The following is a 14,192-nucleotide window of genomic DNA, read 5'->3' as shown; positions in this document are numbered from 1 at the left end:
ACCGCGCAACAATCGCCAGACTGGAGGGTTCCCTCCCAGTCGGGGAACACTTCAGCAGTCAAGGACATTCAGCCACCGACCTTCGGGTAAGCGTTCTCCAAGGCGGCCTTCGAGACACACGACAACGCAAAATCGTCGAGCAGAAATTGATAGCCAAGTTCCGCACGCATGAGGACGGCCTCAACCGGGATCTTGGGTTCATGTCACGCTACACGTTACCCCACCAGTGAACAAAAGTTATCTATTTTTAATATAACGGGTCAATTGCTGTCTTTTCCTTTCGGATGTTTCGGCCTCTCTCTCTGTTTTTTTTTGTTCTGGCCGTTTGTATATTCGGTGGCCCTGTCGGTAACACCTATCTGTCTGAACACTTTGGTTGCCTTGGCAACGGGCAGTTGAAAAGACTGTCTGTCATCACCAGGTATTGTTCTGTGATTTATAAATGCGAGAGGTTCGAGGATTTCTTGACATTCACCTGAGGAAGGAGGAAGCCTCCGAAAGCTTGTGAATTTTAACATAAAATTGTTGGACTATAACTTGGTGTTGGAAAATTGTTTACAATTGTCAACCCCAGTCCATCACCGGCATCTCCACATCATGCTACTATCGACACTTTTTCTTAACATCATAGTTACTTGTTTGAGAGTGAAAACTGCCGTCCGCTTCACTGTAAGTGCACGGGACAACTTTGTAAACACCGAGTCGTGTCACAGACCTGCTCGTCGGACCTGCTCATTTCATCTCATCTCATTTTCAGCAAACCTGAATATTACTGGAATAGAGAATGGCGAATCACAGCTCGAGAAATCAATCCTCTCGACCACGAGGGGACTGAGTCCTCCAACATACAGTGTTTAATGGCAAAGTGAGTTTAATGTTCAGGAATGATAGAGCACAGATTTTCACTCGTGCAAACTTCACACACTTTATTTTGGAAAAGTAAACTGATCGAAGAGAGAGAGGTCAGAGTGATCGCTGCAACCTGGATTTTTAGCTCGTTGAATCAGTGGTTCACGATCAAACGTGTGCTGTCTCTGTGGCGCAATCGGTTAGCGCGCTCGGCTGTTAACCGAAAGGTTGGTGGTTCGAGCCCACCCAGGGACGCTAGGGAAACTTTTATCTTCATGGTCTCGCATTTCCTGGTTTTTGATGTTTGTTTTGGCTGCAAAACAAACGCCCGGTTTCGATGGCCAGCTGAGCACGGCCGACCTTCCACCATTTAACCTGTGATTGGCTTCGCGGAAATCTGAATTCTTCTTGACAGACAAGGTCCGAAGGTTGCAGGAGAGCCGCTTCACTCTGACATGGATATTTCTGCAGTGAGTGACGCCAGACTGTTTCCACAATGAATGTCACTTCCTTTTATTTTGGAAACGCAAAATTGTATTCATATTCCGATGGGTTTCAGTTGATTTATGAGAGATCATGAAAGGATCCTGCAGCGCTGCCTCTGATAATAACAACAGTTCTAAGCCGCATTTCAGTCGTGGCAACAAATCCTTACATCCGAGTGTCTGCACCCTTACACCGGAGTATCTGCACCCTCACACCGGAGGATCTGCACCCTCAAACCGGAGGATCTGCACCCTCACACCGGAGTATCTGCGCCCTTACAACCATTAACTCATCAACTGTCCCCAATCATCTTTATCAGCGTCAGGAGCCCGAAACAAAACCCAACAGAGCAGAAATTGGCTTTATGATTCTTCACTCATGTACGGACACATTTTTATTTACGGTGCTTCAAGGGATATGTGGGGAAAGTGGCCGCTGATACTCAGAAACTACTGCTTGTTGCGTTTTTTATTCCAGCGGGCTCGTTGGTCGAGGGGTATGATTCTCGCTTCGGGTGTGTTGTTTGAAATATGTGAGAGATCCCGGACGAGCCCTCATTTTTCCCCCCGACCTGTGATCTTGAGCTGCTATTCAAACTGGCAAGGTGTTTGGAGGTATCTCAATGATCTCACGTCTTCTGAATGCATTCTGCTCGCAATTGCAATTGACCTTGAAACCGTTCTCGGATTTAATCTCACTCAAGCAGAATGTGGCCGCTTTTTATCTGTCAGCGTGGAAGTGACGAGGTTGTGGTTGATAACCGTGGGCACACCTGTCCGGATATTGGTATTCAGAATGTACAAAATGTTGTCGCAAATACTCTGTTGTCATCCAGGGAGCTCTAGTTTTGCATGCCCAACCTTTCCCCGAGCAATAATGTGTCCAGTCTGTACCCGAACTATCTCCTCACTCAAAGCCTCCCATTGCTCATTCACTGTTTAACCTGCCAATCTTTGATTCCAATCCACCTGGACCCGATCCCTTTTCAACTCGCTGAAATTCGCTCTTCCCAGTTGAGTATTTTCATACTTGATTTTTCCTTGCATTGTCCATAACTACACTAAACCTGCTGCAAATGCTCGCCCACTGAATCATGCTCCACTTGCCCCATTTCTTTCCCCTAAATAAATCCAACACTGCTTCCTTCCTCGTTGGGCTGAAAACATACGGATTAAAAAATTTCTCTTGTACACATTTCAGGAATTGCTCGCCCTCTTTGACTTTTACACTGCTATATCCCAGTCTATATTCGGATAAATGAAGTTCCCTTTTATCACTACTCTAAAATTATTGCATCTTTCTGCAATTTACCTGCCAATTTGCTCCTCTATCTCCTTCCCACTATTTGGTCGCCTGTAGAATGCATCCAGCAGCGTAATAGCTCCTCAATTGTTCCTTAATTCTAACCAAAAATATTCTGCCTTTGAACCCTTAAGCATGGCGACCCTTTCTACCGCTGTAACAGTATTTTTGATCAATAGTGGCTGCTCCCCTCTACCACCTCCCCCCATTTTTTTCCCTGCCTTTCCTGAATACGTTGTAGCCAGGAATATTTAAGTGGCCATTCCTCCGCTTATTTGAGCCAGGTCTCCATTACTGACACTAAAACATAATCCGATGTTACCACTTGTGTCTGCAGCTCACCAACATTATTTACCAAGTGTGTTAAACACAACATCAGGGCATAAGGGTATTACAAGTTCTATTGCCCAATTAAATGTTCTATGCATTAATGTACGTAGCATAAGAAATAAAACAAGTGAATTAGAAGCGTAAATTCAGCTTAAAGTGCATGACGTAGTGCTCATCACTGAGACCTGACTACAAACTTGGCATGACTGGCAGATAAATATTTCAATTTATATGCCGTTTAGAAAGGATAGGGACATTGGAAATGGCGGTGGAGCAGCGATATTGAGGAGTGATACTATTACTGCATTAGAAAGAAGACATATCAGTAAAGGTGAGCACGCAGTGGAAAGGCTTTGCGTAGAAATTAGCAACAGAATAGAATGCAAGACTTTGGTGGGAGTTGTTCATAGACTTCCGGACAGCAGTGAAAAAGTAACAGGATACACAGAAGCGGAGAGAGTGTTCGGGGTCTGGAACTCACTGTCTGAAAGGGTGGTCGAGGCAGAAAACCTCAACTCATTTAAAAAGAACTTGGATGTGGATCTGAAGTGCCGTATTCTACAGGGCAATGGACCAAGTGTTGGAAAGTGTGATTATGTTGGATAGCTCTTTTTCGGTCGGTACAGACACGATGGGCTGAATGGCTTCCTTCTGTTCTGTAACTTTCTATCATTCTGTGATCCGTGTGTGGAGGGATTCGCTCAATCATCAGACGTGCTGAGACACCAGCGAGTTCACAACTGATTGCAGGGCTTGGATTCTGCTGTTAATCGCATGCAGGACTGCTGATATTAATAACCCCTATAACTGAGCTGGAGTTTAATATTCTGGATATGTGTTAAATAAATCAGCTTTGTTTTAAACACCTTGTTGTAGATTTAGTTTTTTTCCCACCTGAGTGTTTAGCATCACCTGGCGAGAGCTCAGAAAGGATAATCTGGGGGGAGGATCATCCGGTGGGAACAGGATTTCTGCCTGGACACAGTCCTTCACGGCCACAGTGAGAGGGGCAAACGGCACTTTGGTCTTTCCCGTCTCTCTTCACTGACAGCAAAGTCGCCGTCCGGCGTCCAGTCTAAAAATGACTGTGGTCATTATTCTATGAAGATTTAACCTGTTTGTGAGACAGTCCTGAGTCTGCTATTTAAGGCAGGCGTTAACTGATTTAAAATAAACCCGATTAAAAGAAATGGGTTCTGAATTGTGATTTCCGTGAAGCAACTGTTCCATTCCTTTATATGTTTCATGTGCCTGCTCTCCGACCACAGGGTAAATGGTGGAATATCAGCCCTGCGCAGCCGGCTATGATCACGATACATTTTCTTGCAGACCAAACACACATTGAAACCCTGGAAATGTGAGGCGATGAATCCTTCGGGAAAATGAAATAAGGGTTCGAACCATCAAACTTTCTCGCTAAGTGATAGCACCACCGAAACAGACGAAGAGATCACCTGCTAAACCAATAATTCACTGAGCTAAACTTTATGATTGCAGCCACCAATAAAACAGCTGACTACTGTTAGTTTACTTCTCCAAAATGAATGCGTGAAGCTTGCAGGAGTGAAAATCCAACGAGCTGGTCTTCACACTTAAACCAGCAACTGTGAAGTTAAGAGAAACGTGCCGGAGAAATACTCGATTTCAGCACGGTGACACAAGGCCAGTGTAAAGGTCAGTTAATATGATCGCTGAGTGGCGAGAGGGTGGATTTGAAATTCCTGAGCGACCGCACTGTGCATTTTCCAGATCTGCTTGACGCAACAATCCCTTCAATTCTTCACTTGCAGGGACAATTCGATTCTCGGTTTCTTTTCCCTGAGGCTTGGTGAAATTTTTAAAATTGAAAGAGACCAATATCAATGCAGACCTGGTCAGTGACATGCTCACAGATACAAAGCGGCCAGACTCTGCTTCAGTGAGATGAAAGCCCAGAGCGGTTTCAAGGTCGAATGCAATTGAAAGCAAAGCTCGTTCAATGAAAGTTTAGGTTATTGACGTGCCTTGAAAGGTAGTGATTGTTTGAACTGAACTTCTTCCGAAAGCGTTTGAGATAGAGGTGGAGTGATTTGGGGACTTCTTTTCCCTCTTTGCAAAAGTCTGAACCGCAGCTCAAGATAAAAATTCTAAGGCTAAATTGGGGATTCTCCGGAATATGAACCTCGAATCGTAAATTATACCCCGACCTCAACGAGCCCAGAAACAAGAACGTGTCCTTATATTAAGATGTTACTCTCACATTCTATGAGAGGTCAGTCTGTAAAATAAAAGGGCATTTTGAAGAGATATTCTGAGAAGTTCCGTATTGGACCGTGAACAAAATACAAACACCGAACGATGTTTTTGCTGGTCAAATTCACGACACATCATAAATTCCACAAAAGCACCACGGGGAGTTGAATCTCGGACCGGAGTTCTTTAACCAACTGAGCCACGGAGCCAATCCACGGGAACGCTTCTCACTTCCTCTCATTAATATATATGCTACAAGTCATATTCTGTTGGGGGTTCAGACTGTTTTATCTTTATCAATTTCATAGAAAGATAGAAAATAAGAGCAAGAGTCGATCATTCGGCCCTTCGGGCCTGCTCCGCCATTCAAAATGATCATGGCTGATGTCTAACTCAATACCCCGTTCCCACTTTTTCCCCCATATCCCTTGAGCATTAAGAAATATATCTATCTCCTTCTTGAATACATCTAATGACTTGGCCTCCACTGTCTTCTGTGGTAGAGAATTCCACAGGTTCACCAACCTCAGTGAAGAAATTTCTCCTCATCTCGGTTCTAAATGACATAGCCCCTATCTTGTGACTGTGAGCCCTGGTTCTGGACTCCCCAGCCAACGGGAACATCCTCCCTGCATCTAGTCTGTCTCGTCCTGTTGGAATTTTATATGTTTCGATGAGATCACCCCTCATTCTTCTAAACGCTCGTGAATACAGGCCTAGTCATACATCATCCTGCCATCCCAGGAATCAGTCTGGTAAAACCTTCGTTGCACTCCCTCCATGGCAAGCACATCCTTCCTCAGATATGGAGACCAAAACTGCACACAATACTCCAGATGTGGTCTCACCAAGGCCCTGTACAACTGCAGTAAGACATTGCTGCTCCTGTACTCAAATCCTCTTGCAATGAACGCCATAATACCATTCGCCTTCCTAACTGTTTGCTGCATCTGAATGCTCGCTTTCAGCGACTGGTGTACAATGACACCCAGGTCTCGTTGCACCGCTCCATTTTCCCAATCTATCACCATTCAGATAATAATCTGCATTTCTGTTTTTACAACCAAAGTGGATAACCTCATTTATCCACGTTATACTGCATCTGCCATGTTCTTGCCCACTCACCCAACTTGTCGAAATCACATTGGCCCCTCTCTGCATCCTCCTCACAGCTCACATCCCACCCCAGCTTTGTGTCATCTGCAAACTTGGAAATGTTACATTCCGTTCCTTCATCCAAATCATTGACATATATTGTGAATAGCTGGGGCCCAAGCACTGATCCCTGCGGTACCCCACGAGTCACTGCCTGCCACCCGGAAAAAGACCCATTTATTCCTACTCTTTCCTGTCTGTCAACCAATTCTCAATCCATGCCAGTATATTCCCCCAATCCCATGTGCTTTGATTTTTCACACTAACCTCTTGTGTGGGAACTTATCAGCAGCCTTCTGAAAATCCAAGTACACCACATCTACTGGTTCACCCCAATCTATTCGACAAGTTAGCGCCTCAAAAAACTCCAGTAGATTTGTTGAGCATAATTTCCCTTTCATAAACCTATGCTGACTTTGTCCAATCCCGTTAATGCCTTCCAAGCGTTCTGTTATCGCATCTTTTAAAATAGACTCGAGCATTTACCCCACGACTGATGTTAGGCTAACTGGTCTTTAATTCCCTGTTTTTTCAATAGTGGGGTTACATTTGCCACCCTCCAATCTGTAGGAACTGTTCGAGTCTGTAGAATTTTGGAAGATGATCACCAATGCATGCACTATTTCCAGGGGCATTTCGTTTCGTACTCTGGGATGTCGATTATCAGGATCTGGGGATTTGTCAGCCTTTCGCCCCATTAGTTTTCCGAGCACTTTTTCTTTAAAACTAATCCTGGTTTGCTTCAGTTTCTCCTCAGTCGACCCTTGCTTCCCTAACATTTCTGGAAGGTTGTTTGTGTCCTCCTTTGAAGACAGAACCAAAGTATTTGTTTAATTGTTCTCCCATTTCTTTGTTCCGCATTTGACTGTAAGGGACCTACATTTGTCTTCACTCATCTTTTTCTCATGACATTTATAGAAACTTTTACAGTCAGTTTTTGTGTTGCCAGCTACTTTACTCATACTCTACTTGTCCCCCTCTTCGTCCTCCTTTGCTGAATTCTAAACTGCTCCCAATCCTCAGGCCTGCAGCTTTTTCTGGCAATTTTATATGTCTCCTCTTTGGAACTAATACTAATTTCTTTTGTAAGCCACGGTTGAGCCACCTTTCCTGTTTTATTTTTGTGCCAGACAGGAATTAATAATGGTTATAATTTCTCCACATGTTCTTTATATATTAGCCATTCCCTATCCACCGTCATCCCTTTTAGTAAAGTTCTCCAATCTATCCTAGCCAACTCACTTTCGTAATTTCCTTTATTTAGATTCAGCACCCTAGTTTCGGATTCAACTACTTCACTCTCCATCTTAATGAGGAATTCTATTACGTAATGGTCGCTCTTCCCTAAGGGACCCGCACAAGATTGTTAATCAATCTTTTCTCATTGCACAATACCCAATCTAGGATCGCCTGTTCTCTAGTTGGTTCCTCAATGTATTGGTCTGGAAATAAATCATGTACACTCCAGGAATTCCTCCCCCACTGTATTATTGCTAATTTGGTTTGACCAAGCTGTATATAAATTTAAGTCCGATTATGGTTGTAACTTTCTGGCTCTAATTTCCTGTTCAATGCGCTCCCCTACTGTTTGGGGCCAATAGACAACCCCAACCAACGTTTTCTGCCCCTTGGTGTTTAACTCCAGCCATACAGATTCCACATCGTGATTTTCCGAGCCAATATCCTTACTCACTATTGCATTGATTGCCTCCTTTACTAACAACGCTACCCCACCTCCTTTCCATTTTTGCCTGTCCTTCCTAAATATTGAATACCCCGGGATGTTCAGTTCCCAGCCTTGGTCATCCTGCAGCAATGTCTCTATGATCGCAACTATATCATACCCGTTAATATCTATCTGCGCTGTCAATTCATCGACCTTATTGCAAATGATCCGCACATTAACACCTTTAGACTGTTCAAGATTGCTAGTCATCTTAGTATTATTTTGCACTACGGCCCTCTGTTTAGCGCCCTTGTTTTCTCTGCCTGCCACTATTGCTTCATCCCGTTCTGTCTTGTTTCTATCATTGTTTCCCCCTCCTCCGTCTCCCTGCTCAGGTTCCCATCCCCCTGCCATTCTAGTTTTAACCTTCCAACAGCACCAGCAAACTCCCCCATGAGGACATCGGCCCTGGTCCGGCTCCGGTGTAACCCGTCCCATCTTCCGCAGAACCGGTCCCAAAGTCCCAGGAATTTAAATCTCTCCCACACCATCCCTGTAGCCACGCAGTCATCTCGTCTATTCTCCTGTTCCTGTAGCGGGAGACACCAGCAGCCAGTGGTCGTGCAAGGAGCGAGCCCAACATTCTCCCGGCTTGGCAAACTGTTCAATCGATGCCCTCAGGGAAGAAGCAATTCCAGAAATATGGGCCCAGGACCAACCCACAGGATCAGAGTTAGAGGCAAGGGAACGAGTCATTCCTTCTCGACACCATTTCACGACAAACCCACCACAACTTTGACCCGGATCTCATTCCGAATTGGGGAAGGTTGCAATTGTTGGCTGCAGCAAAAACAATTCTCAAACCAGACACCAAGTTAACTCACTGCAAAGAGTACAATCCAGCGAGCATTTGGAAGATAACACGAGACCAGCAATCATCTGTAACAGGATTTTATTATCCAACAGACATCTACAGTTCCATGGAGCTGCACTCGGAGCCCACCCTGCGGCCCTGCTCCATTTTCCATATAGCAACAGTCCCGACCAACAGGGCCACGGAGAGCAGCGCTACCCCAACAGCTAATCCAGGAACACGGAAGGGGGAATCAACAGCAGTATCTGTGGGGAGAAGCCAGGGTTAGATGGGCACCAGTTACTCCATCACGAGACACGGTTGGAGCTCCCTGCTTTACCTTTCTCATCCTGGTGGATCAGAGCAGCCAATCTCGCCTCACCTTCCAGGAAAAGGATGGGTCCATCAGCGGTCACCAATACCCCAGACTGGTCATCGGCACTTCTTCGCCTCTCTGGGGCGAAGGAGAGAAAGAGACAAGAGTTCATGGTGAATGATTAAATCTTCATCTGTCTGGAAATCCTGAATCAGATGGCCTCATGGAAAACACATCAGGGCCCTGGGTACCGGACAGAGATTGCAGTTCCGGCTATAATTCCATCCGGTCCTCACCAAACGGATTCTCAGAAGGACGTGCAAACTGAGCAGAGTTCGCAATTACTGCTGCCGCCACAATGGTCAGTCTGGTCTCCTGGTGAAAGACACTGATGCACTACTTTGACCCGCAGTTTTATAAGACACTCACAATTGGCCAGGTGTCCGGCCCCGGGACATCCGTTCGGTTCCACCCTGAATTCCCAGTGTCAGAATGATGATAGTTAGATGCTGGTTTAATGTTCTCCAAGGAGAAGGGTGGACTATTCGGAACCGGATGTGGAACACACCCGTGCCAACAATGGGAGGATTCTGCTCCTCAGGGGGTCGGCAGGTAGGGCAGCTCAGCATCCGGGCAAGTAGCAAGGAGCCAAAAGTACCTCATTCATCCCAGCTCAAGGATCAGAGCATCCTTCACAATTACTGACCTGGTGCAAGATGTGCGCAGACCCGCTGCCCGATATTGCTATTCGAATGGAAACCTGCACCGAATGGAACGGGACAAGTTCCCAGAACCGCCAGATTCGGGACATTCACCCTGTGCCCAGTGTTCGGCCCCTTGCTGAGAGAGCCCCGTGTCCAGATGTCCCACACCCACCCCTCCCCGTCAGGGTTTAGTTTCTAGTCAGATCACAGGTACTTACTGGGGCTGCAGGGAGCCGTGCAGTTCTCTCGAGTGGAAGGGTAGCAAACCTCAGCACTGCAGTGGAAATAAACCTGCAAAGGGACAGTGCGGTATGGTCAATCCCACAGCTCCCAGTTAGGAGATTAATGCTTCTACAGTCAACCGATCAACAGGGGCCTGCTCACTTAAGACCCAGGGATCATGTAATACCAAGTGACCGGGAAAGAAGCACTGAAGGAAACTCACCTCCCCGGACAGAGCCCGGCCCGAAACTCGGTCCCAGAAAGCGAACGTGCTGACTACAAAACGATTATGGTGAGTTGGGAACAGCAAATGGGAAGCAGCGTTTACCGGGAGGAGGCGGGTTTTGTAGTTATCACCAGCAAAGGGGCACCTGGAACAGAGACAGAGGGGGAGTCACACGGTGACAGGTTTACATCAAACAAATTATACCAAAGTCTGGAACAAAATATCAACTTCGAAGGACTATTTCCCCCTGTCATTAACTCGGACTCCAGGAATGATTTTTGTATTAATCCTCGCCCATGTCGCCCCCTCCCCAATCCCCACACTGCCACAAGCCCCCTCACTCGCTCCCTTACCTCTCCACCAGGAGGTCCCATCGGAGCCCCGAATACGGCTCTGGGGTGGGGGTCGCCCAGCAGTCATTGAGCAGCAGCACAAGGGACGGATCGTTCCGGTTCAGAACACGAACCTCCACAAACACGGGGTCCCGGAGCACACTCAGGATCGGGTAGTCACTGGCCACATACCAGCTCCGGTAACCACCATCTGAAAAGAGAAAGATGAAGGGTGGGCACTATTTGGAGAGCCTGAAGTTGGACACTACTATCAGCGAGCACTCGTTACCTCTCGCTATTCTCAGCTCCAGAAGCAGGATCCCGGCCTCAGTGGCAGGCAGTGGTGGAGAAAGTGTGTAAACTCTGGGCTTCACCTGCAGATCAGACTCCTGGCTTCCCCTGTAACTGCACTGGACATGGAGCCTGAAAGAAAACGGACACGGCTGAAGAATTCAGGTCCTCACGGTCTCTACCCGCTGAATGTGCTCCTATTCTCACCTGAAAGGGCTGTCCCGGGTCACCGATCCCAAAGCGCCATCCAAGATCTCAAACTCACCCAACACATCCGTTTCATACAGGATGTTCATGCCGTCCAGCTGCAAGAGACAGAAGATCATCATTCCCGAACTGAGCTATTGATGGGACACCCAGCCCACAATACCTACCCGCTGAGTAGCGCCACATTCAGTGACTGCGAACTGAAAGAGCACAGTGTCTGCAGAGGCCACGATCGGATTGCACTCCGCTCCTTCTCCATCCTTCAGATGTACCGTTGTCAGGTTTACAGGAGGCAGCGTCAAATCCTTGGAGATAGCGATGAGGACCTGCCCATCCTTGGTGCAGACTGCAAGAGAGTCAATGAAAGGCGGTTAGTTGACCCACGGGGAGGGTCAAGGGAACCGTTACAGGGAAGGGGACAAACCCCATCCATGTTTCAGTTTCTATCCCGTCCCCTTATCTGTCTAATGGAAACCAGTTGACCAATTACAGCTCGTCACCACGCTGCTTGGATTAAAATTGCTCGCATCGCCGATAGAAATTAAATATCAAATTCAAATGGTCAGTGGCAGCAGGGGCCGGGGCTCATTCACTCTGCCCCTCCCCCCCAACTAGCTGGACAATTACACGTGGCAGAATTCAACCAGTGTGAGTCCCAAGTCACCGAGCAACGGTGGAATGATTTTAACTGCAGCTATTGTGTCAAAGGCCGATTAACTATTTCCCTTTCCGTTTGATTACCAGCCCCCAATCCCACAATCAATTATACTCTGCGGGATTTGAGACTCTCAATCACACCACCATTTCCACTCTCCGGACTGGAAAGGTTTGAAATTCAAACTGACGTTGTATGACAGGAAGGAGAAAGAGGAAACTGTCCAGGGAAACCCCGAGTACAGCGAGATTGCGGGTGAACCTGGAAAGTCCTGGCCCAGAACATAAACGGACTGAGAATACACGCACCTGGAAGACTGTCCAGTGAATAGAAACACGGCGGTGCATCCCGGTTCCCCGCATCAAAGCAGCAGCCTCTCGGCACACACTCACTGGCTTCAATTCCGGGAAATCCGCAGTCTTTGCGGTTTTTGGGAGACAGCCAACATTTATCGGCGGGGAAAAGGAGAGAGGGCGGCTGAGCTGAACAGATTACAACAAGTAACAAACCAAGAATCCCCAAACCCTCCATTATAACAAACAAACCCTCCCAGGTAAGTGAGAGTAGAAAACCGACTCCCTCTTTTTATCGCAGCGCTGTTAACTGGCAGTAATTGTCTGTTCCAATCAGCCTGAGGCACAGTCCGAGGCCCACGGGCTCCGGAACATAAACCAGCATTCGCACGGCTCACACGGAGATGGGCCTGTTTTTAATGGAAGAAAAAAGGTGAGACTGGGTCAAACGACAAAAAAAGAAGAAAAAAAAAAGGTGAGACTGGGTCCAACGACAGCTCCACAATTCGCCCCCGGACTTCTTGTTTGGTTGCATTGAAATTGTTGCTTTTTTCCCCCTTGACACCTTTATTTCTTCATCACAAAATTAAAAGAAACTGGAACCACATCACATTATCAGTTCCTATTTTGCTTTTTTAGTCACTTTTATTTCTTGGACCCAACGTCAACTTTAATAGTTGATAAAAAATAGGCCCCATCTCAGTGTGACCCGTGGGAATGCGGTTTTTTTAAATACTAATTAATAAACAGAGTCAAATCAATATGTTATTGTCCAGATACAGTACGGTAGCATTAGTGGTTATGTTACTGAACTTGTAATCCAGCAGGCCTGGACGAATAATCTACGTGTCATAAGTTCAAATTCTGCCACGGCAGCTGGGGAATTTAAATTCAATTAATTAATTAAAATCTGGAATTAAAATACTACTATCAGTAATGCTGGCGATGAAACGACCGGATTGTCATAAATAAAACCCATCTGGTTCACTAATGTCCTTCAGAGAAGGAAACCTGCCGTACTTACCCGGTTGGCCTATGATGTGACTTCAGGCCCACAGCAATGTGGTTGATGCGTAATTGCCCTCTGAAATGGCCTAGCAAGCCATTCAGTTGTAAAAACTCGTTTAAAAAAAGTCATACTCAGAATAAAACTGGACATGAAAAAGGCACCCAAGCCCAGTTGACCCTGCAAAGTCCTCCTCACTAAAATCTGGGGACCAGTGCGAAAATTGGAGAGCAGTCAAGCAACAGCCTGACATAGCCATACTCACAGAATCATACCTTTCAGCAGAGGTCCGTGACTCTTCCATCACAATCCCTGGGTATGTGCTGTCCCACTGGCAGGACAGACAAACCAGAGGTGGCGGTGCAGTGATATACAGTCAGGAGGGAATGGCCCTGACAGTCCTCAACATTGACTCTGGACCAAATGCAAATCTCATGGCATCAGGTCAAACATGAGCAAGGAAACCTCCTGCTGATTACCACCAACCGCCCTCCCTCAGCTGATGAATCAGTCCTCCTCCATGTTGAGCACCACTTGGAGAAAGCGCTGAGGGTAGCAAGGGCCACAGAAGGTACTCTGAGTGGGGGACTTCAATGTCCATCACCAAGAGTGGCTCGGTAGCACGACTACTGGCCGAGTCCTGAAGGACAAAGCTGCCAGACTGGGCCTGCAGCAGATGGCGAGCGAACCAACACGAGGGGGAAAATTACTTGACTTCGTCCTCACAAATCTACCTGTCGGAAATGCATCTGTACATGACAGTATTGGTGGGAGTGACCACCGCACAGTTCTCGTGGAGACCAAGTCCCGTCTTCGCACTGAGAACACCAATCAGCGTGTTGTGCGAACAGATCTGGAAGCTCAAAACTGGACCTCAAATGCCTGTTATCCGGCCGCAGATTAAATGGTGGAAGATCAGCCGCGCTCAACTGGCAATGTTTACGGTGCATTTTCATACAAACAGAACACACATTCGAAACCGGGAAATGCGAAACAACGAATGTTAAGATGAAAGCTCTCTGTCATCCGCGGGTGGGCTCAAACCACCAACTTTTCAGTTAATAGCC

At 46.7% G+C, this 14,192-nt stretch overlaps 1 protein-coding gene and 1 non-coding gene across 2 annotated transcripts; one reads left to right on the top strand and one right to left on the bottom strand.

Moving 5' to 3' along the window:
* The first annotated feature begins 1,030 nt into the window (after positions 1–1,030).
* Positions 1,031–1,104, top strand: trnan-guu (transfer RNA asparagine (anticodon GUU)). The gene has a single exon. It is a non-coding gene; the product is annotated as a tRNA-Asn (tRNA).
* Positions 1,105–8,957: 7,853 nt separating this feature from the next.
* On the bottom strand, positions 8,958–12,366 carry LOC137318774 (zona pellucida sperm-binding protein 4-like). The gene is made up of 9 exons (XM_067981425.1): positions 12,135–12,366; positions 11,339–11,517; positions 11,172–11,269; positions 10,963–11,096; positions 10,695–10,884; positions 10,339–10,486; positions 10,112–10,184; positions 9,214–9,327; positions 8,958–9,139 (listed from the first exon to the last, which is right to left on the bottom strand). Exons 1-9 carry the CDS (start codon positions 12,355–12,357, stop codon positions 8,991–8,993), a joined length of 1,308 nt encoding a protein of 435 aa, XP_067837526.1. The 5' UTR covers positions 12,358–12,366; the 3' UTR covers positions 8,958–8,990.
* Between the last annotated feature and the right edge of the window lie 1,826 nt (positions 12,367–14,192).

Source organism: Heptranchias perlo, unplaced genomic scaffold, assembly GCF_035084215.1.
Source record: "Heptranchias perlo isolate sHepPer1 unplaced genomic scaffold, sHepPer1.hap1 HAP1_SCAFFOLD_73, whole genome shotgun sequence".
In the NCBI taxonomy this organism is placed as follows: Eukaryota; Metazoa; Chordata; class Chondrichthyes; order Hexanchiformes; family Hexanchidae; genus Heptranchias; species Heptranchias perlo.
The sequence above is the reverse complement of the archived record's forward strand: the minus strand, read 5'-3'. Positions and strand labels throughout refer to the sequence as shown.

What these genes read in the sequence shown, in the direction of transcription:
- LOC137318774 (XM_067981425.1), bottom strand. Translation starts at nt 12,357, where the DNA reads ATGGAGGGTTTGGGGATTCTTGGTTTGTTACTTGTTGTAATCTGTTCA. An exon ending in TGGGACCTCCTGGTGGAGAG is followed by an intron (nt 10,487 to 10,694) that starts GTAAGGGAGCGA and finishes TCTCTGTTCCAG; the next exon opens with GTGCCCCTTTGCTGGTGATA. An exon ending in GCCGGGCTCTGTCCGGGGAG is followed by an intron (nt 10,185 to 10,338) that starts GTGAGTTTCCTT and finishes GTCCCTTTGCAG; the next exon opens with GTTTATTTCCACTGCAGTGC.